Source organism: Abramis brama, assembly GCF_963993115.1.
Source record: "Abramis brama genome assembly, chromosome: 19".
In the NCBI taxonomy this organism is placed as follows: Eukaryota; Metazoa; Chordata; class Actinopteri; order Cypriniformes; family Leuciscidae; genus Abramis; species Abramis brama.
Window position 1 is genome coordinate 5,659,447 of NC_139981.1, and position 21,913 is coordinate 5,681,359.

The 21,913-nt window shown below is 38.7% G+C and overlaps 1 protein-coding gene across 2 annotated transcripts in view; it reads right to left on the minus strand.

Moving 5' to 3' along the window:
- cdh23 (cadherin-related 23) overlaps nucleotides 1-21,913 on the minus strand; it is a 232,804-nt gene that overhangs the window by 4,348 nt on the left and 206,543 nt on the right. Inside the window, exons 1-31 of one of the 2 annotated variants that reach the window (XM_084093483.1) lie at nucleotides 20,804-20,896; nucleotides 20,007-20,228; nucleotides 19,433-19,552; nucleotides 19,178-19,358; nucleotides 18,921-19,054; nucleotides 17,832-18,041; nucleotides 17,629-17,736; nucleotides 17,419-17,521; nucleotides 16,443-16,568; nucleotides 15,674-15,877; nucleotides 11,167-11,625; nucleotides 10,865-10,981; nucleotides 10,256-10,480; nucleotides 9,929-10,098; nucleotides 9,199-9,336; nucleotides 8,989-9,108; nucleotides 7,946-8,123; nucleotides 7,390-7,601; nucleotides 5,901-6,095; nucleotides 5,646-5,759; nucleotides 4,708-4,837; nucleotides 3,629-3,892; nucleotides 2,976-3,137; nucleotides 2,631-2,887; nucleotides 2,414-2,511; nucleotides 1,800-1,920; nucleotides 1,635-1,714; nucleotides 1,338-1,378; nucleotides 1,149-1,209; nucleotides 438-567; nucleotides 160-282 (exon numbers count right to left, since the gene is read on the minus strand). In XM_084093483.1, the coding sequence (XP_083949609.1) occupies nucleotides 160-282; nucleotides 438-567; nucleotides 1,149-1,209; nucleotides 1,338-1,378; nucleotides 1,635-1,714; nucleotides 1,800-1,920; nucleotides 2,414-2,511; nucleotides 2,631-2,887; nucleotides 2,976-3,137; nucleotides 3,629-3,892; nucleotides 4,708-4,837; nucleotides 5,646-5,759; nucleotides 5,901-6,095; nucleotides 7,390-7,601; nucleotides 7,946-8,123; nucleotides 8,989-9,108; nucleotides 9,199-9,336; nucleotides 9,929-10,098; nucleotides 10,256-10,480; nucleotides 10,865-10,981; nucleotides 11,167-11,625; nucleotides 15,674-15,877; nucleotides 16,443-16,568; nucleotides 17,419-17,521; nucleotides 17,629-17,736; nucleotides 17,832-18,041; nucleotides 18,921-19,054; nucleotides 19,178-19,358; nucleotides 19,433-19,552; nucleotides 20,007-20,228; nucleotides 20,804-20,809 (4,809 nt within the window). In that variant the 5' untranslated portion in view covers nucleotides 20,810-20,896. Of the gene's footprint in view, nucleotides 1-159; nucleotides 283-437; nucleotides 568-1,148; nucleotides 1,210-1,337; nucleotides 1,379-1,634; nucleotides 1,715-1,799; nucleotides 1,921-2,413; nucleotides 2,512-2,630; nucleotides 2,888-2,975; nucleotides 3,138-3,628; nucleotides 3,893-4,707; nucleotides 4,838-5,645; nucleotides 5,760-5,900; nucleotides 6,096-7,389; nucleotides 7,602-7,945; nucleotides 8,124-8,988; nucleotides 9,109-9,198; nucleotides 9,337-9,928; nucleotides 10,099-10,255; nucleotides 10,481-10,864; nucleotides 10,982-11,166; nucleotides 11,626-15,673; nucleotides 15,878-16,442; nucleotides 16,569-17,418; nucleotides 17,522-17,628; nucleotides 17,737-17,831; nucleotides 18,042-18,920; nucleotides 19,055-19,177; nucleotides 19,359-19,432; nucleotides 19,553-20,006; nucleotides 20,229-20,803; nucleotides 20,897-21,913 lie in introns of those variants that run through there. The other variant, XM_084093482.1, reaches the window with a different exon arrangement.

Here is a 21,913-nt window from a genome sequence, read left to right on the forward strand (position 1 = left end):
ACAAATCAGTCTTCAAAAAGCACTGAAGCTCTATGATGATCCCATCTTCTGTTTGTTCATGTTATTTTCATTTGGTTGGCCTTGTTTATGTACTCCAGCCTTAACAGCTTTATCAGATACTCTTGAGTTAGATGTTAGATTTGCAGTGCGTGTTCTAACCTTGATGGGTCCCTCTCTCATGATTTGCCCTAGTTTGGCAATGTTGTCATACTCCTGAATAGCAGCTCGTAGATATCTGTCATCCTCTGGTTTAGAGGCCTGAGGCTCACGTCCAAATGTACCCTATGGAAGAAAAGAAATATATTCAGTACCCTATAAAGTCAAGATGTCAATTTAGACTCTACAAAGGCAAGATATCAGTTCTGTACTTTACAAAGAGAAGGTTTATGTTCTTGTGATGTGGCATGATTCTGACAGTGTTCCTGTGTGCGAGTTACGTGTGTGCGAGCCGGGCTGTTCCAGAGGTCAGCGATGTCACTCAGATCTTCAGGAAGATCATCCTCATGCTCCGCCTGTGCAGCTAACTCCAGATTCCTGCAGAAAGGATCCAGCCACACTGGATTCGCTCTATAAACACATACAGAGAAAGAGAAGCATTGTGATACATATAATAACCAACTCTTTATTTTTGAACATATTTGAATGTTGTCACATACAGTAAGTGTATTTTATGTTTTGTCACACATGTGACCATTTTAGCAGTCTGGAACCCTGCTAACATATATTCTCAGCACAGTTGTCTAACCATGCTGAACTGTGCTGGTAGAATGAGTGTAGTGACGTCGACACTTAGGATTGGTCATTTCTCTGTAGCAGGCCAAGCGTGCTATTTTGCGAAGTAAATAAGTTAATAGTTAATAATAAAATTGAAAAAATACCTGATCATCCTCCATAACGCAGTCGCTATTTACTTCTCATATAATCCGTAAACTCTTGTGTTACCAATGCAAAGACTGACGGATTTGTATTACATTCCAAAGAGCTCCGTTATCAGCCCCACAGTGGAAAATGATACCATATCTGTAATGGCTGTACCGGATCGGCGCGGAATGGAATGTTTAAGCAACGAGAACGGTTTGGCCTGATGGTAGGAAAAGCGGCAATACAAAAAGGCTCATATCACCAACATCGTTCTATCGCTGACTCACCCTTCAAACGTGTACTTGTTAGTGTTGGGCATATCCAGAATATCCATCAACCCCTGATTTCCTGCAGATAGAGAGAGATTACAGTAACAACAACACTAACACAAAGCCATGTTTGTCCAACTTCAACATGTGTGAGGATTAGTCTCTGCTTCCTCCAATCGGAGGGATGGGACATTCCCAGCATTTTACCTGTGGAGCCAGCAACAATTGCCTTCAGCTTCCTTTTGTGCCTGTTTAAAACACAAACAAAAAACTTGAATGCTTATAATTAAAGACCCACACATAATAGAACCACAGATAACATGAGTTATCTCAACAGGAAGTGAGTGAACATGCCAAGTGGCAGAAGAGGATCTTATGTGTTCCTTCTTTCAATGAGAATCGAATGCATCTTCTCTAAAAGATCGAAAAATTGTCAAGTGCCCTGACTAATCCCAGTTCATTCAGAATGTAATACATGACATAATCTGTTCTTAAAATACTCACACTGTGCGGTAATACCAGTTCATCAGGATAAACAACATGGCGGCAAGGAAGAGTAAAACTGCCAAGATGATAATGGCCATCTGGAAGAGATAAGAGGTGTTCGTTCTGGATATAATGTATTCTTGATACAGCAAATACACTGAATACAAATACACACACACACACCTGTAAGGTGGTGAGGTCATCAGGTGCGCGTGCAGTCACGGCAGGCTGAACGTCCAAAACGTTGTAGTTTCTAAACAGATTCCTCAACTGCTCCATGTTCTCATCGATCATTTGAATCACCCTGAAAACCAATAAATCAGTTCAGTGAATCGATCGTCCTCAATGGATCGAAGTAACTGTGGATGAGACTATTCCAAGGCAAGAAGTCATCACTGTATTTGGATGTTACTATGGAAGTACATTTATTTATTTTTTACTTTTTGTTAAGTTTTGAACATGCAATAAACAATATTTTTATGATGGATTGTCATAGTGCAGAAATGAAAGTCAGGATCTTGATCAAGGGTAAAAAAATAAAAAATCCTAAACAGCCTCAAAATCTCATTAAAATCATTAAAAAAAGAGAACGCTGTGGTAAAACGTTCCAAGAAATTTTAATGTGACCATATTTAAAACATTATTTAATACTATTTATTAAACCATTTATTATACAAATAATATTTTATTTAATTGATTTTAAAAATATGTTATTTTAATAAGAAGCAACCCCTGTGACAAAGTTCAAGAAACAACTAATTGACATGCATTGGTCATGTTTGGTATATAACTCTTACTTTTCCACATCCAGAATACGGTTTGTCTGCTTGTTGACCACATGAATCAGAACATCAGTTTGAGCAAAGTTCACTCTTCCCTTCTTATCCACATGAAACTATGGGAATGAAATATCTGAATTAACTCATTTGCATAGCCATGACAGGAGAACTTTGTACAGATTGGCGAGTAATCTTATTTCTCACAATATGAATGACAGAACAAACATACATATACCTGTACGTCATCAGTGTTGACTATGGCTCCCGTGATGTTTGAGAGCAGGTTTATAAACTCCTCCTGAAACAGCCGGACACGCTCTGGTATCTCATTAATGACGATTTTCACCCGCTGGTCATCTCTCAGAATGTAAATGCCCACCATAGCCACGTCACTGTGTCCTGCCAGATCTCTCGCCAGCACCTCCACCACAAAATAACCCGGATCATACGCCATGAACAGGTCAAACGTACGGATGATTCCATCAGTCTCACCTGAAAAGAAAGAAAAGTCACTAAAAATAACACCAATAGATGCCATTCATTTCAACAGAAATGTGAAGAATGTGTAGAGCACACCGACCGATGATGAAGACGTTGCCCATGTCTTCAGAGTCATTGGAATGCAGTTTGATGTAGCGGATGGACAGAATGTGATAAAGGACAAGACTGTTGTTGCCGATGTCATTATCAATCGCTTGAACCCGGATCAGATCAGAGCCAACTTTAGCATCTGCAGCCACCCCTGGTAGAGAGAGAGAGAGAGACAAATAAGCTTACACATACACACGTTTACTAGATATATAAATTAGGAGGACATACCATAGGGATTGTCCCAGGGGTTGCTTTATATTAAAATATAATTTATATAACAATAATAATAATATTAAATAAATGCAAATATTATTTATTTAATAAACAATATATATATTTTTTGTTATATGAAGGTCTTGGTCACTTTTTATGCTTTTAATGAGATTTTAAGTTATTACAATAACTGGGTAATAGGACTGTACATGGGGAACAGGACTGTAAAATAAAGTGCTACCATAATAATAATAGTAATAAAAATACAATATTTAATGCAAAATAAATGAAAGCCCAAAATTAAGTCAACCTAAAAACAGTGCTCAGAAAACTGAAATAAAATAATACATACAGATTAATTAACATCAAAATAATTAAATAAAGAAAAAAAAACTTGAAAATATTATCAAAATAAAACAAATCTGTTACCTGCAGTGTACTCCAGCTTTGTGAATCTTGGAGACTGGTCGTTGATGTCCTCAAGGAAGATTCTAACTTCCTGTAATGTGGGATCACGGCTCGGGTCAAGTATTTGGGCCCGCTGTGACCTTTGACTTCTCAGAAGAGTCCAGCTTCGGTTACTGGAAGCTTTAACGATTATGGAATACATTGGGATTTCTTCCCGATCCAGATCTTTCTTGACACGTAAAACCCCGGCCACACTCATTACAAAGTTTCCTTCGGTATTGCCTCCTAGAGAAGAACATTAGCAATGCAGTTAATGGAACGTTTACACTGGCTGTGCACCTTACTACCTTACTATTCACTGAATTCTGTGCAGTATACACTTCACATGGCCTACTATTCTTTTAAATAGTAAAAAGCTTTTGCTAAACTATCAAATGTGCAAAAATAACTTAATGGCAGTTTGATCAAATAATGAATTAATAAAGATATTAAAAATCATTGCTATAATTTTGTCCACTTGTCATGTCAAGCACACTGGATTGAAGGATAGTATTCAGCACAGTAAGCTTTATTGTATTGCACATAGTTTAACAAATGTACTACAGTAGGTCATCTGAGTATCCAATGCATACAGATATTTTGCATACTGTACATGGCATACATACTATATACTGCAGATATAGTAAGAGTAGTAGGTTAGTGTTCTATTTTGAACATAGTCATTGTTTTGCTAAGTTTACAAGTGAAGTTTCTCAGAAATCTGAATTTCAGCAACTTCTGCTGTTGCAATGAAATTGTGCAAACTGAGGAATTCATTGGCAACTGCAGGCGGAAATGTTCTATGAAGAAAGAGTCTTGACCTCCAGTAGTTAAGTAAAAGTGTTCGTTTGAGACCTAGGTTCACTGACCTTCATGTATATTCTTTCATTAATATGTTCGGCAGAGAGATTACTGACAGATACATGTTAATTCAGGCATTGCAGATTATCCAAAATTCCTTTTCTACTGCCTGAATGGAGCCTAACATTGGATAAGCATGGTATAATGATGCAAGTGCATCTACAGGGGTTCATTTTTGTGCTTTAACGTTGTGTCCGCACCTGCGATGAAATAGTAGACGATAGCATTAGAGCCCTCGTCTGCATCGACTGCACCCGTCACATTACCCACAACAGTCCCAGGAGACGAGTGCTCCGGTACCGACAGAGACTGATACGGCAAACTTCCTCTCTGAAATACACGCAACAGACAGAAGTCAAGATTTAAGCAATGGGTGGTAAGAAAATTTCCAAACATCACATTTCATGATGTAAAAGTTGAAACAAACACACCCCTCTGCCCCCAAAATGCACGAACATGCAATGCAAGAGTGGATGTGTCTTTATCATAGCTGAAGTGAAGCAAAATAATGCTACGTGCAAAATAAAGCGAAGATGATGAACGAACGACAAGGAAGAACAAAAAATGAACATTCAGTACAGATGAGCAAGAGTTGGTTGTTAGTCGCCAGCATTACAGCAGCTCCAGACAGACAGTGACACTAAAAACTGTCCTGTTACTACAGCTAACATTACAACAACAGCCTATCTCAGTTCTGAGAAACAGCAAAACCAATGTTACTCAGGTATGGAGAAGAAGCAACACAATCTCTGTATCTGTTTTCAGGTCTTCCCACTTAGGTCTCTCCAACGCTGGAAAGCTTTTCTAATATTAACACGGGTCCTAAAGCTCTTGCCTGATCATAACCCTTCTTTTTCCAGTGATATTCCTCTGACCTTTTCTCTTTTGTAATGTCTCTCAGCCATCTCTCTTTCTACAGTCTTTCCTCTTGCTCACTCTCTCTCCTCTCCCATCATGAGTGGGCACGCCCCCTACTGCTGATTGGCTACAAGTGTGTTGTGGTGCTCGGTCCGATCTGCTTTCAACAGAATTTCTTAGAAATCGCCTAATGCACCTAAACTGGCCTACAGTCTGTACTTAAAAAATAGAGTAATATATGTGATCTTTAGAGAGAAAAAAACAGTAATCAAAACATTACCGGAGGTTTAAGGAAGACAGGTTCATTGTCATCGATGTCAGACAGAGCCACCTGTAGCGGCTGCATGGTCTCATATGGGACGGGCTGTCCAAGGTCATACGCCACCACAACAAGCTACACACAAATACAGAGATTTAAATAGTTATTGTACCATTTATGACCAGTTTTCACTTATCTTTTATTTTGAATTGTGTCCTGAATTGTGTCATTAAAGTGCATCTTTTTCAGTGGCCTTGTTTAAAAAGAAAGACTCACGCTGTACAGGGCTTGTTTCTCTCTGTCCAGTTTAACCGCAGTGGTGATCACTCCTGTCACTGCATCAATATGGAAGTTCTCCCAGTCTCTGTTTCCGGCTCCAGTCTGAAGGAAGCTGTAGCGGACCTCTCCATTCACCCCCTCATCCTCGTCTGTGGCGAACACTTCATACACCACCAGCCCAGGAGGCTGTTCCTGCATCCACACACACAAAACATGAGAGAATGCTCACTCATACATGTCTATACATGCCAAATATAGGTCATCCAATCTCTTACAATCCAGATATGGGACATGAAATACGGCAGACCTCCATGTGACTATATAGAACCCATATTCATACTATATAGAACAATTTTTAAACGGTCGCAAAGTAAGTTCAAATTCAAATGTAGTACCTACTTAGTATGCTATTTCGGATGCACCACAGTCTGTGGGTTTTAAAGATTGTATTGAAGATTGCACTTACTTTAAAAGGAACTTACGAAGTTTTCTTAAAAGTACTCAAAATACTATCTGCTATGACACTATGGCTAACACCTCTGAGACACTGGGGTCGTTTTCATCACTTGGGCTCCACAATTAAATTTGACACACTCTTTTTAGCAACATGATCTTTTCAGTCTGGCTGTCAGATGTAAAGTATATTCCTTTGATGTACCTTGGGATGTGAGAAAGACAATGACTAAGACAAAAGAAGTAATAGCTGAGAACACATCAAAGTGGTTGAGTTGTACTTTGTAAGATGAGTGAGGAACCCTGCCTTGAATTACAATACTGTTTCCATCCAAAGTCGCAAATTTACATTATGCACAAAATTGGAATATCACATAAAACATTTCGAATAAAGCAGCGTTTCCATCCCATGTTTTCAAGAGAACAAATCTGTCAATTCCTGGGAAATTGGCGCAAAATTATTGTAATAAAATGAAAGTTGCTGCAATCGGTGGAAGCCACTGTTGCTCTTTTTTCCTACATCAGAAATGACTTGCGTCTCAGAGCACACAGACGAAACTCAATAATCGGCGTCATTTTATCTTGCGTTCGGATGCCTGGTGTTTGGGAGCGCGATCGTGTGAGACTCTTCTGAGAGGTCATTATACCAAATCATTCTGATGAAAGACTTTGGCTCAGGCATTTCAGAATAATCAAACCAATATTTGAGATGCTATGCAATTCAATTATCCATTTATCCAATTATCCAAACACATCCTCTGTTGAGGCAAAGCCACGTAAGCTTTTTGTTGCGCATAAAGGGATTTATTCAGTAAATGTGTTTCCATTATAGTTTCTGTGCATGTCTTCTTATCAGATAAAAAATGTATCCGTTTGCATTTTTAGAATTTTGCACATCTTGCCGTTTCTATCCAGCGTTTTTTTTATGCAATATCCCAAAATTTGAATAAAAATAGGTGGATGGCAACATAAGGAAATGACAATATGCTTTAGTAATAAAAATAATGAGTGATTGTTTTTCACCGTTACACACCTCTAGTATATGCATGATAGTGCCATTGGCAGGCCGCACAAAGACAGGCCTGTTGTCATTGACATCTATGACGGTGATCTGAAGACTGGCGGTGCCCCAGAGGGGAGGTCTGCCATGATCGGTCGCCACCATAGTCAGATTAAACCTCTCAAAACTCTGCAGTAACCGCAGGGAGCGAATCAGCCCAGTGTCAGGATCCAGAGAGAATGCATCTGTAAAAGAGAGAGGAAGAGACATCAGCAACAATATCAAACGCTGTAGTTGTACTGTACTGCCTTTACTTTCCAATTCATTTCCTGAATTTGAATTGCTTTGTTATCAAGGTAGAAAACAAGAAGGGACACTGTAATTTGAACATTTTATGTGTCTTGTTGGAACATCTAATAAGTGCTCTACTCTTGCTCAGTTGGTTGTTGTCTTGGGCTAATGTGTTAAATTCCTCTTTCTGTCATTCCAATTCAAGTTCCATTTCAACATCCGGTGGGCAAACTCCAGCTCATTAATTAAAAGAGAGCCAATTGCGCAACCCATGTGTGTGTATTTCTGTGTGTTGTACCCGCTCCAGGGCCCTGTAGACTGTAGGTAAGTAATGCATTCTCGCCCTCATCGAGGTCAGTGGCCTTCAGTGTGATCACCGACGTCCCAACCGGCTCGTTCTCAAACACACTAGTGGTGAAGACTCTTTCTGAGAAACGTGGACGGAAGTCATTTACATCCATCACTGTCAGCTGCACCTGAGAGATACAGAAACATAAGTTCAGAGATCTGATACAGAGGTGTTAAAGGTGGAGTACCACAACAAAACTGTTTTGTTTGTTTTGTCAAGTATCTGAGGTCGGCTCATGCAAAACTCTTCACATGAAACTGAAACTTGCACATGCAAACATGTGCAAGCGAGTTTGATATCTAAACACTGGTTGGGGATACAGCAAACCAACAATTTGATTTCAAACACACGTAATGAATAATGATGATGCAGTTCCCAAAAAGTTACTGCACAACTGGACTGACCAAGGCTGATTTAGTGCATTATACTTGCATTTGGTGCTTTAAATAATTCTTAAGTATTATGCAATGTTTGTATTGTACTTTGCACCAGCTGATGGCATTTTAATTTTCTGCTTGTTTTGCTTCTATACTTCCCACTTCCTCGTACCATCAAAGTGAATAGAGGAAGTGTGGGCTGAACGCTCGGCCAACCCACAATCTTCACATCTTGTGAAACTTCATTTGTACAGCTGATGCTCTCTTCATATCCTTCTTAAACAGGAACTGGAAGTGAAGTGCACTCTGCCTTGTCTGCGTCACGGTCTCTCTTGCTCAAATCATTTTATCCATGTTTGGTTTTTCTTTCATGTGCCTGTGGTCAACTGGTCTTAGCAGTTTTGCAGAACAGGTTGTTTGAATGTTGATTCCATACAGAGAGGAGGACACAGATTAATCTGGTTGCGTCTGAATGAGCCAGATCTAGATCGAGTCAGAACCAAGTTTCTATTTTCGTGTTTGGAACTCATAATTGTGATCATGTGAAGTGCATTCAAATGATTTTAGATGCAATCAACTGGGCTCAATTTCATATTTTTTGGAGCTCATCCACACCTGGACGGAGTTTTCTCTGCGATTGTTGGGGCTGCCGCCAGGGTTGTCTCTGGCATAGGCTGTGAGAGTGTAGCGATCTTTGGTCTCTCTGTCCAGGGCAGACAGGACGTAGATGTCACCCTGATAAAAAAGGACATCAATATTGAATATAAAACATTATACATGACATTTCTTTTTGTCTTTGCTTTGTTTTCACACCAACACACTTACCGTAGTGGGTGTGATGCCAAACTTGCCCTCTCCATCAACTAGCCCGTATTCAATGACAGAAAACAGGCCGGAGTCTGCATCTGTCGCACTCACGCTCACAATGATGGTGCCGAGTGCAACATCCTCAAAAATGGACTTCTGTACACACATAGACAAACGCTTTGGTTTAAAAGTGTCTTATTGTATGCTCACCAAAGTTGCATTTATTTGATCAAAAATGTGAAACATTACTAATAACTGTTTTCTATTTTTAATATATTTTATTTTATATGCTGAATTTTCAGCAACAGTGACACATGATCAGAAATCATTCGGATTACTGATTTGCTGCACAAGGAACATTTCTTATTGTTATCAATGTTGAAAACAGTTGTGCTGTTTAATATTTTAGTGTAAACCATACTTTCTTTACTTTCTACACCGAAATATTTTAACATAGTTTTCAAATACAGTGGGGTCCTATAGTCTAGATTTAAAATACCATTTCTAAAAAATATGAAGCATGACATATTTCTAGTTCCATTTCTAGTTCTAGCAAATCAGTGACATTGGTCATACTTAATACTAACAATTCATAATATAATTAGTAATTAAAAAGTTATCAAAAAGCAACACAGAAGCATTTTCACTAAAGTCTCAGACTGTTTGACTCCACTGTAGGAGTTATTATAATGCTTCATGAATGCAACTGGGAAGTAGTAGCCTGATTATCTGGTCTGTGCTGATGTACCTGATATAAAGGTTGTTGAAAGACTGGGTTGTTGTCGTTGACATCAACGATGCGCAGATAGACAGGAAGTTCAGCGAAGCGAGGAGGTGTGCCATAGTCCTGAGCACGCACCGTGAAGTTCAACCACTGCACTTGTTCATAATCTACCGTCCGATTGGCCACAATTTTACCTGTGGACGGCGATATCGAAAGACATCCGTGAAATAGTTTAGAGGTGGAATTAAATCAGTAAGGTGTTTCATAAAATTTCAAATTTCAATCTTTGAGGGTTTAGGGTTAGAACACTGATTGGTCAATAGAAATGTTGCAGAAATGCAAATGTGCAACCTGTAGATGGGTCTTCGAGTCTTATGTAGTCTCCACGGGGCAGGTGCAGGAGCTGGTAGATGATCTGTCCATTGGGTCCTTTATCAGGATCAACAGCCGTCACCGACAGCAGTGTGGTACCGGCCACAGCACCCTCCAGAATCCTCTCGGAGAAGTTCGCCACGCCGAAAGGGCGAAAACGAGGAGCGTTGTCATTCACATCCAGCACGTTGATGGTCAATTTGGCTGTGGAGAGAAATCAGATTTAAATGAGTTTGAGAAACAGCAAATAATTATCCACAGGTTGGTTTAGTGCTGGTCTAGATAATGGAAACCATTGGAAGGAAAACCTGACAAACCTGACAAACTAGCAAACTGGCAAAAGTTACCAGCAAGGATTTTCTGGCAAAACTGGTTAACTTTGCTGGTCAAGCTAGTTAATAAGACTGGTGGGGACACGTCGTCCCGATTGAACACATGCTGGTTCTTTCAATAGGAGCAAGAAAAGAAAAAAAGTTTGCAATATAACTATTCTTAAATGGAGGAAAGGTTTAAATAGATAAATAACAGTAGAAAACAGGAAAGAGAGAAAGACAGAAAGAATAAAGAAGACAGAAAGATCTTTCTTACCGTTAGGTACACTGACTGACATGTCAATAACATCACTGGCGTTATCATGCACAGAAACGATGATCTCAAAAGTGGCAACCAGCTCTCGGTTCAAGGGGTTTCGTACAAACACAGCCCCTGAGAAGATGGACACAAATATTTAAATACCAGAGCACAACAGAGTTAATTTTATCTGTAGAAAATAGATTATTAATAAAAATGTAGTGTTTAGTTGCTGAATTCCAGAAGAAGAGTTATATGTGGCATCTCAGAGGGCTGAAAGTGCAGCTTATGCAACAAAGATGTCTTATAATGTGGTCCACCTGTGTGAAAGTCAATCCCAAACGACTGCTGCAGCCCATCCACTGGATTATTCCCATCATCCTTTGCTTCCACAGAGATGATGTAATACTCCAGACGGGGTCGTAGATCAGGGTCCTCAGCGGTGAGCGTAGCTACGACCTCTCCGGGTGGAGTTGACTCGTTGACGCTGATCGTCTGCACAGGGCGTATGAAACGAGGACGTGAGTCGTTGATGTCATCTAGAACAACAGACAATGTCGCTGTCCCGGAGAGAGAGGGCGTGCCTCGGTCAGTTGCTATGACAACCAGCCGGTACGAGCTACGTTCCTCTCGGTCCAGTGTAGCATTGCCGACCAGAACCGCACCAGAGAGCGCGTCAACGATGAAACGGTCTTGAGCGCCGGTGTCTAACCGATACTGCAACCAACCATTAGAGCCGGCGTCAGCGTCGCTCGCCGAGAGCTGCGTTACTACCACACCTGAAAATACACACAATGCCACATAACACACCTTTAACACAATAGTATATATATATATATATCAAATCAAATCAAATCAAATCAAGTATATTTGTATAGCGCTTTTCACAATACAGATTGTATCAAAGCAGCTTCACAGTATTAAATTAAAATAAAATAATACAACAAGGTTTGTTTCTAGTGGAATTTATTGATTGATAAAATAAAATTAAATATCCCCAAAATATCCCCAACTGAGCAAGCCAAAGGCAACAGTGGCAAGGAACCGAAAAAAACTCCATAAAAAAAAAACCTTGGGAGAACCCAGGCTCAGTCGGGGCCAGTTCTCCTCTGGCATTTATGAACTAGAGGCCGGATTGTAGTTTGAACTGTAAGATTAAAAATATTATATGAATGCCTGGCTGAAAAGATGCGTCTTTAATCTAGTTTTAAACTGGGAGAGCGAGTCCGAGCAACGAACTGTATCAGGAAGGCTATTCCAGAGTTTCGGAGCCAAATGTGAAAATGCTCTCCCTCCTTTGGTTGATCTGGATATCCTAGGTATGACCAAAAGCCTCGAATTTATTGATCTTAAAGAGCGCGATGGATTATAGGGCGATAGAAGATCCGTTAAATAGACTGGAGCTAAGCCGTTTAGGGCTTTATAAGTCAGTAGCAATACCTTGTAATTAATACGGAACTTTATAGGTAACCAATGCAGTGATGATAAAATCGGTGTTATATGATCATATTTTCTTGATCTAGTAAGAACTCTAGTAATATATATTTGAGTGTCATCAGCATAACAATGGAAACTAATTCCATGTTTCCTTATAATATTTCCAAGTGGCATCATATATATTGAGAATAATAGAGGGCCCAACACAGATCCCTGCGGCACTCCATAGTTTACTGAAGTTCTGATCGATTTTTCTCCATTCAAATAGACAAAATGGTAGCGGTCAGATAAGTATGATCTAAACCAGCTTAATGCTTGTCCTTGAACACCAGTATGATTTTGTAGTCGATCTAAGAGTATTGTGTGATCTATAGTATTGAACGCAGCACTTAGATCAAGTAAAACTAGTATTGAGATACAGCCTTGGTCAGAAGCTAAAAGTAAATCATTTGTGATTTTAACGAGCGCAGTTTCAGTGCTATGATGCGGCCTGAATCCTGACTGAAACTTTTCATAGATATCATTTTCTTGCAAGAAAGAGCCCAGTTGAGCGGACACAACTTTTTCTAGTATTTTAGACATAAATGGAAGATTTGAAATGGGTCTATAATTTGCTAGATTATTATGATCTAATTGTGGTTTCTTAATGTGAGGTTTTATAACTGCCAGTTTAAATGTTCTTGGAACATGACCTAAAGATAAAGATGAGTTAATAATATTGAGGAGAGGCTCTTCCACTACAGGTAACACTTCTTTCAGTAGTTTAGTTGGTATAGGATCTAATAAACATGTTGTTGTTTTAGATGAAGTGATAAGTTTATTTAACTCTTTTTGTTCTATAGTTGTAAAGCACTGTAATTGTTCTTGCGGGGGGATAATTGAGGCTGAATTATAAGGCGCGATTGAGGGTTGAACGTTTACAATTGTGGTTCTGATGTTTTCTATTTTTTCAGTGAAGAAGTTCATGAAATCATTACTACTAAACTGTAACGGGATATTTTGTTCGGGTGATGTCTGTTTATTTGTTAGTCTAGCCACGGTGGTAAATAAAAACCTTGGATTGTTTTGGTTATTTTCTATTAGTTTGCGGAGGTGCTCAGCCCTGGCCACTTTTAGGGCCTTACTTAGGGCCGCTTTAACGTGACATTCTGTCTTTCCACGCGATTCTAAAGACCTCTAAATTAGTTTGTTTCCATTTACGCTCTAAATTACAGGTTTCTCTCTTTAGAACATGCGTAGTATTATTGTACCATGGTGCTTTAATTTTCTCTCTGACCTTTTTTAATTTAATGGGTGCAACAACATCCAATGTTCTAGAGAGAATGGTGCTCATAGTGCTAGTTAGTTCTTCTAGTTCATCTGTTTGTTTGGGTTCAGGCAGCAGCTGAGACAGATTAGATAAGCAATTTGAGAAATTATCTATGGTGGATGGAAGGATTGATCTGCCTGGTCGATAACGCGGCGCAGCATGACATATTACAGCAGTACGTAATATGCAAGTTACCAAGTAATGTTCAGTGACATCATCACTTTGTGGAATGATATCTATATCGGTTGGATCGGTTCCATATGATATAATTAAATCGAGTGTATGATTAAGACGATGAGTTGGTCCGGTGACGTTTTGCTTGACCCCAAAGGAATTTAATAAATCTATAAACGCAGCCCCTAACGCATCATTTGAATTATCTACGTGTATGTTAAAATCTCCAACAATTAATGCTTTATCGACATTGACCAATAGATCTGAGAGAAAATCTGCAAACTCTTTTAGGAAATCAGCGTAAGGCCCAGGCGGTCTATATACGGTAGCCAAGGCTAGAGATAATATGGATTTTTTTCTAACATCTAAGAGCGTAACATTTAGTACAAGTACTTCAAACGAAATAAACTTATAACCCGTTTTCTGAGTAACATTGAGAATATCTCTATAGATTGTTGCAACACCGCCGCCACGACCAATCAGACGGGGCTCATGCTTATAGGAGTATCCAGATGGAGTAGACTCATTTAGACCGAAATAATCATTAGGTTTAAGCCAGGTTTCAGTAAGGCAAAGTACATCGAAGCTATTATCTGTGACTATTTCATTTACAATAACTGCCTTAGGTGTGAGTGATCTAATGTTTAGAAGACCTAGCTTTAAAAATTGTTTTTGTTTACTAATAGCAACATTTTCTGTTTTAATAACAATTAGATTTTTCCTAGATCCTGCAGTAGAATTATTATTTGATCTCACTAAACGAGGAATAGACACAGTTTCTATGCAATGTTCTACACTAGTATTTATATCATTTAAATTGGTGCAGGAGAGACTATGATTTGGACTTTTGGTTACTAGTCATGTAATGGTATTTAACATTTTGGAGATGTTATCCGACCGAAGATCCACTCCGAATCTGCTTGGGTGTAAGCCATCGGCACGGAAAAGCCTAGGACGCTCCCAAAACAGATTCCAATTATTTACAAAGAGCAGTTTCTGCTCATTGCACCATGACATTAACCATTCATTTAGCGCGAATAGTCTACTAAACTTTTCATGTCCTAGTCGGTACGTGGGAAGCGGTCCTGACACAATGATCGTTATTTCAGGCGATGTGATGCGTACCGTATCGATCAGATTCCTGAAGTCTTTCTTCAGAACCTCCGTCTGGCGCAGCCTGATGTCGTTCAATAAATATATATATATATATTTATTGAATATAAAATCAATAGAACACTGATATTTATTTATTGTTACTTTAGTATTATGTATATACAATTATACAATTTATTAATATTTTGAACTAGCTTTTATAATTTTCAGAGGCTCTTTAATTTTATTTAAAGTTTTAGTCATTTTTAGTGCAGTCAATCGATTAAAACAAATTACCTAATTAATAAAACATTTTTCTGTAATTAATCACGATTAAAAAATGTATGTGTAAACAACAAAAAGATATGATCCTATATTTTAAATATTTGTTTAATGGAATCTTTTTTTAAAATTTTATTTAAGTTTTAGTTTTAGTCAACTAAAGTAAGTAACTAAAGTATTTATTCCAGTTAGTAGCCACATTTTTTTACTCTCAATTTTTCATCTAATATTTATATTAACAAAACATATATACAATTAATTAAATTGTATACATTAAAAACATTTATAAATAAATGAATTAATAAATTACTTTTAATTTAATTTAATTTAAAATATTAACCTATATTATTATTGAAATTATTATATGTTTTATTTTTATTAATACTATAAATAAATATGAATTAATTTATTATAATAATAACAATCACACACACTCCCACTCCCATTATACTGCAAATGGGACCAACAAACCAGATCAAACTAGTTCCTCCACCAGTTAATCCAGCTCCATCAGTTTATACGGTCTCTCTCACCTGTGGGGCTGTTCTCTGGCAGGCGTACTGTGAAACTGGATGGATTGAAAACAGGTGGGTTGTCGTTGATATCGAGAATAGTGATTGTGAGTGGAACGCTGCTGTTTAAACCTCCCACATCCTCCCCGAGCAGAAACAGCTCCACCCGTGGCACAGAGAAAGCCTCCCGGTCCAGAACAGCACCCCCACGCACTGATACCACCCCTGGAGACAGAGACAGAGAGAGAGGGGGTGAGAAAGACAATGTGTCATGAGTGGGAGGGGTGCTTGATTACAAGAAACTCTGTGGGTGTGTAGGAAGTGGTGCGACTGTTATCATGTATATCTGACACAACAGAAATAAAAGTATCTGCATGTTAAAGGGAATTAAATGTAAGAGCTTTGAATAACCTTTGGACACCCTCAAGGAAAACAAAATGAACGTGATCTCACCAAGTACCACATGATCCTGGATCAACATCTTTGTTGATCCTGGAACAACTTTCCAATCAACCAATCAGATTTGAGGGACAAGTTTACAGTTTGTCAAGTTTAGGCTTAGAACCAGGGTGAGGTGCTTCAACATCAGTGTTATTCACCTATCATGTCCCTCTGATTTTAGGGAAAGGTTATGGGAAGGGTTAGGTTTAGGGGTAGGGATAGGGTAAGGACTAAATTTTGGGACATGAATATTATTCCAGGATCAACAAAATATGTTGATCCAGGAACATGTCTTACTTGGCAAAATCACAGTGACCATAACCCATAACATCTGTGCTGAACTTCTGACCTGTGAGGGAGTCTATAGAGAAGAGGTCCACTCTGGCTCCCAGGAGACGATACCTCACCACTGCATTCACCCCAATGTCTCTGTCCTCTGCTAGAACAGGGCCGTTCAGGATCAACACTGTGGTGCCTGATGGACATACACACAGAGAGAGGGAGGTGATGATGTTTAATAAGTCATGACCATGATCCCTGTTCATCCTTTATTTACTTCCCCTCGGTGTGTTATATTAGTCAAATATTATTGTTTTGATTGCATTGAGATTATCTGATGAGAACAAAACATGAACTGAATTGAGCTGGATGGTGACACTAATATCTTCTGTAGAGCTGCTTTTGAAGTCAATTCATCATTAATGAAAAAAAAGCTCTCTTTGAAGAGACAATCTTTACACAATCTCTATGCATTTCTAAAAGTGTGTTCACACTTGTCATGTTTGTTTTGATTAAAACAAACCCTGGTGCGATTGGTCTGTTAGGGCGGTTCATTTGAATAAGTGTGAAAACTGCCATCTGAACCCTGGTGCGCACCAAAAAGTGGATAGTGGAGTCTCGGTCCACTTTCAAACCAACTCTGGTGCGGTTTGAATGAAATATGAACGCAACACGGACCAAATACATGTAAACCAACCAAAAACAGGAAGATGAGACCCTAAAAAGGACAGAATGCTCAAGCATACCTGTTTTTTCTTGTCATAGTCGCGATGTTGCCCATTACAGTTCAGTACAGGCGTCAGAACAGCGTCTACTCACAGCAGATCTTCTGCCGCTGTTTTGACATTTTAGAATCTCTTCACGAGTTCTCAGCTGGTCAAAATACCATCATATGTAGGTGCGCACATACAACGAGCGCATTTTTCCCAGCACACAGCATTGTTTTGGAGTTGTGAACATATTAACCATAACCTTAAGTTTCGGTGTTAAAATGCCAATGTGAACACCCTAATAATCAGAATGTGGTTAGAGAGAACATTTGGTACCTGTGAGTGAGTTTTCACTGATTTCGCCCCTGTAGCTGGTCTGGGTGAAGATGGGCCTGTTGTCATTCACATCCAGCACGGCAACTACCAACAAATCTGAGTCCTGAGAAGAGTGAAAGATCTCACTGCAGTGTTCACCTGATCGTGATATTCACACAGTCTGTGAAACGCATATTTAGCCGATATGCTGTGTTGTGTCATGTTATTTACCCTGCGTGCGATGCGAGGGTTGTCTGGGTTGTCTTTGACGGTGATGGTGAGTCTGTATTCAGCCACTCTCTCTCTATCCAGTGGCCTGTTCACCTGAAGCACACCTGACTGGAGGAGAGAACACATCAGTCTTTTCAGTTTTACCATTTCCTTCTCTTATTCTCTCCCTCTGCTGTTTTGTCCCGTATCCCTCTGTCTCTTACCGTCTCATTAATGTAGAACGCTCCATCAGTGTTGCCGGCAGTGATGCTGTATGTGAGGAGAGCGTTGCGGCCGTTGTCAGAGTCTTGCGCCTGCACTTGAGTGATGGAGGTGTAAATCGCTGCTCCCTCGCTCACGCTGGTGTTATACGGTAAGTTGAGCAGGATGGGGTCGTTATCATTAATGTCCAACACCTGAATGCCCACTACCAACTGATCCAGAAAAACAAAACCACCACATGAATTATGGGAAATATGTAAGTGATTCACTGCTTACTAATTCAAATATAAACCATACTAAATATTATGCAAGATTAGAATTTTCCTGTTGATTTTGTGTATCTGTGCATGTGATATGTAATATTTAATATTATGTAATATTGCCTACAGAAGAAGATTTTCTTTCAATGTTTTTAACTGCGGTGAAGAATGGAAAAGAAAATAGCAGATAGCACAATTTCAGGGAAAACATCTAATTGTGATTTTTCTGTGATAGTGATAAAAAAAAAGCTCCAGGTTGGCTGTGCTCGTTTGTCGGGATGCACAATTTGGCCAAGAAGTTTGTGATTTATATCAATATGACTATAAAATAATAAAAAATAGTAATTCTTAAAAATATAAAATTATAAATATATAAATATTTTAATATTATTTAAAAATAATATAATCAATTATTTTATTTTAAAGCACAACAGTTTTAATTTCTTCATTTTTAAACATTAACCAATCTAACTTCAGAGCTGTGATTCACTCTAAAACACACATCACAGCTTTTGAGGGTTGATTATTGCACTAAGCCATATCGCGATTTTAGTTCTATTTAGATCAATCATTCAGCCTTAATGGCCAAAGAGGCCTTTGTTACATGATGAACATCAAACTAAAGTAATAATGAATTTGAATGTAATGAATTTAGTTTGATGAACTACAAACACAAATGCAATGGTTTTGGTTTGTGGTGTCAAAACGATTTATTGTGTCCCAATAGGCATATTGTCTTTCCACATAATCAAAAGTATGTCCTTTACCATAAGTTCATATTTTTGTGCGTAGTAAAAGAATATGAACAGATGTGTGTGTGAGGGTGCATACCGTAGCGCTGAGCGCTGGCGTTCCCAGATCTTTGGCAGTAATGGTGATGTTGTAATAGGCGATAGTTTCTCTGTCCAGCTCTACATCTCTCCTCACTCTCAACTCTCCCTCAACTGAGGAAATTACAAACTCATCTGGGATAAAGAAAGACAGAAAGAAAGGAATGAAAACATTTTTACTGCAGACAAAAAACACAAGAAATATCAACACTAATACTTTTTCTGATTGGATCTGAATCAGCTGTCCATCACACACACTTTTCAGGTCCCCTGCGGTGATGCTGTACTCCACTTTTCCATTGGATCCAGAGTCGGCATCCGTGGCTTTAGCGGTCCAGACACGTGGCCCCGGCTGACCCTCTGGGATATCAAACGGACCTTCGAACGAACTCGGGAAGATGGGCGCGTTATCGTTCACGTCTACCACATTCACCAGGACCTGCGGTACAGGACAGTGTGTGAGTGTGACATAAAGGAATCTGAGGATTATAAGTGTGGCAGACGTGAACTCACTGTGGTGCTAGAGGTCAGTCTAAACTGAGGTATAGGACACTGATCTGTGGCTGTGACCGTCAGCACATAGTGACCGTTACTGATCTCATAATCCAGTTCCTTAAAGACAACTATCTGACCCTGTGGACACACACAAACACACAATTAACAGAGCAGCAGTGGAGGATCATTGGAGAACAAGTGTCATTTGTGAGATATCAAGTTTTTTTTTTTTTTTAAGATATTTTTATTTAGCAAGGATGCATTAAATTTATCAAAAATGACAGTAAAGACATTTATAATGTTAAAAAGATTTATATTTCAAATACATGCTGTTCTTTTGAACTTTCTATTCAGACCATTCAGATTGGGTTACGTGATCCTGAGGTAAGAAAAAAAGAATTTCTTGCATTTCAAACAGTAACTTTTTTTAAATAAAGTTATAAAAATTCCCTGACATTTACAAGGTTTTCTAAGAATTTCTAAGAATGAAAAAATACAAACAGCGCAAAAAATAATAATCCAATAACACCAAACACATCAGTGTATCTAAACCAGTCCTTGCTTCCTGTCCGTCACTCTCTGAGCGCCTCACCGTTATGCTATTGATCTGGAACGTCTGGGCCAGGTTGCCCCTGGAGATGGCATAACGGATGGTTCCGTTGAGACCTTCGTCAGGGTCGATGGCAGTAACTGTGGCGATGATGGCTCCTACAGTGTTTGGCCCCTCTCTGAGCTCCGTCACATACTCTTCCTCCGGAAACTCAGGTGCGTTGTCATTTTCATCAATTATACGCACCCACACGGTGGTGGACGTCTGTGGAGACGGATGACATGTCAATTAAACACTTGGAACATTTTACAGTAATAAAAATGAGTAATCCAACAGGACAAATGTAACATATGTGTATATACAGTGTCCTTGTTACATATGTTACATGTACTTACTCTAGTAATAACAGGGAATTATGCATACATGCAACTAACTCTAAACCAAACCCTAATTATTTAGTAAGTGCATGTTGTTAATTAATATCACTAATATCAGTACTTAAATGTATAATTACACTGTAACAAGGACACCTTAAAATAAAGGGTGATCCTATTTTAAATACAAGTGTGTATTATATACTATTTAGATTACTATTATATACTACAAAAAAAATTCTGTATCTAAAATTTGAACATGATGTACAGTACTGTGCAAAAGTCTTAGGCATGTTAACAAAAAAAATGGTTTTAAGTCAGTTATTTATATCTTTTGCTGTAGTGTGTCAGTAGGAAATATCATTTTACATTTCCAAACATTCTTTTTGCCATTAATTGTAATAATCCAGTGAGATTTGTGTATGCACAAGGAGTCTGACAACAGCCGGTATGATCTGATCTCACCATCATCGAGTCCGTCTGTGATTACATGAAGAAACAGAGACAGACTAAATCCAGAAGAACTGCGGGAACGTCTCCGAGATGCTTGAAGAAACTGTGAAAATTACTGGCACTTGTGTTAAAATGCTGTAAAGTGAGAATGCTTTCAAAAATAAAATCACAAATTGAATTTATTTATGATTTAACTTCTATTATCTAATTCAAATCAGTATATGGTGTAACTACCCTTTGCGTTTAAAACGGCTTTTGTCCAGGTACATTTGCGCATAGTTTTTCAGGTAGCTTTGCAGGAAGGTTTCTTCAAACATCTTGGAGATGTTCCCGCAGTTCTTCTGGATTTAGTCTGTCTCAGTTTTTTCTGTTTCTTCATGTAATCACAGACGGACTCGATGATGGTGAGATCAGATCATACCGGCTGTTGTCAGACTCCTTGTGCATACACAAATCTCACTGGATTATAACAATTATTATAGAAATGTAAACTGATATTTCCTACTGACACACTACAGCAAAAGATATAAATAACTGACTTAAAACCTTCTTTTTTTTTTGGAGGGGGGGGGGGGGGGGGGGTATTAACATGCCTAAGACTTTTGCACAGTACTGTATGTCTAATTAATCAATCAACATTTATTTGTGGAGCCCATCAAAATACAACACAAGTTGACCAAAGTGCTTTACATGTCTAAAAATGACTCAAACACACAACTCCTCAGTATACAACACTGACCAGTGTCTCAAAAATTCAGAATCTGTCTAGATAGCAGGGAAAAGTTTATGCTCTGTGATGTAAGTATTTGCATGTTTTCTTCAGAACAGACTATGCACCAGTGTGGAGTAACCTTTATCTCATGGTATCATAGTGAACTGGTGTAGCAAGTATGAATTTCATTTGCATAACCTGATAGTGTGTGCAGGAGGTAACTGATGTGTGCATGGATGCCATCAATAGGCATCAAAACTGACACCGTGTCTCCCCACCAAAATTCACTCAAGTAGTTCTCTCAAGTGTGGAAGTCGAAAACTAGTCAGCTATGACATAGATTCTGAATATCCAAAGTCTGTATAAAACCAATTTATTATCATTGAAATGATTGTTTTAATAGGCTTAAA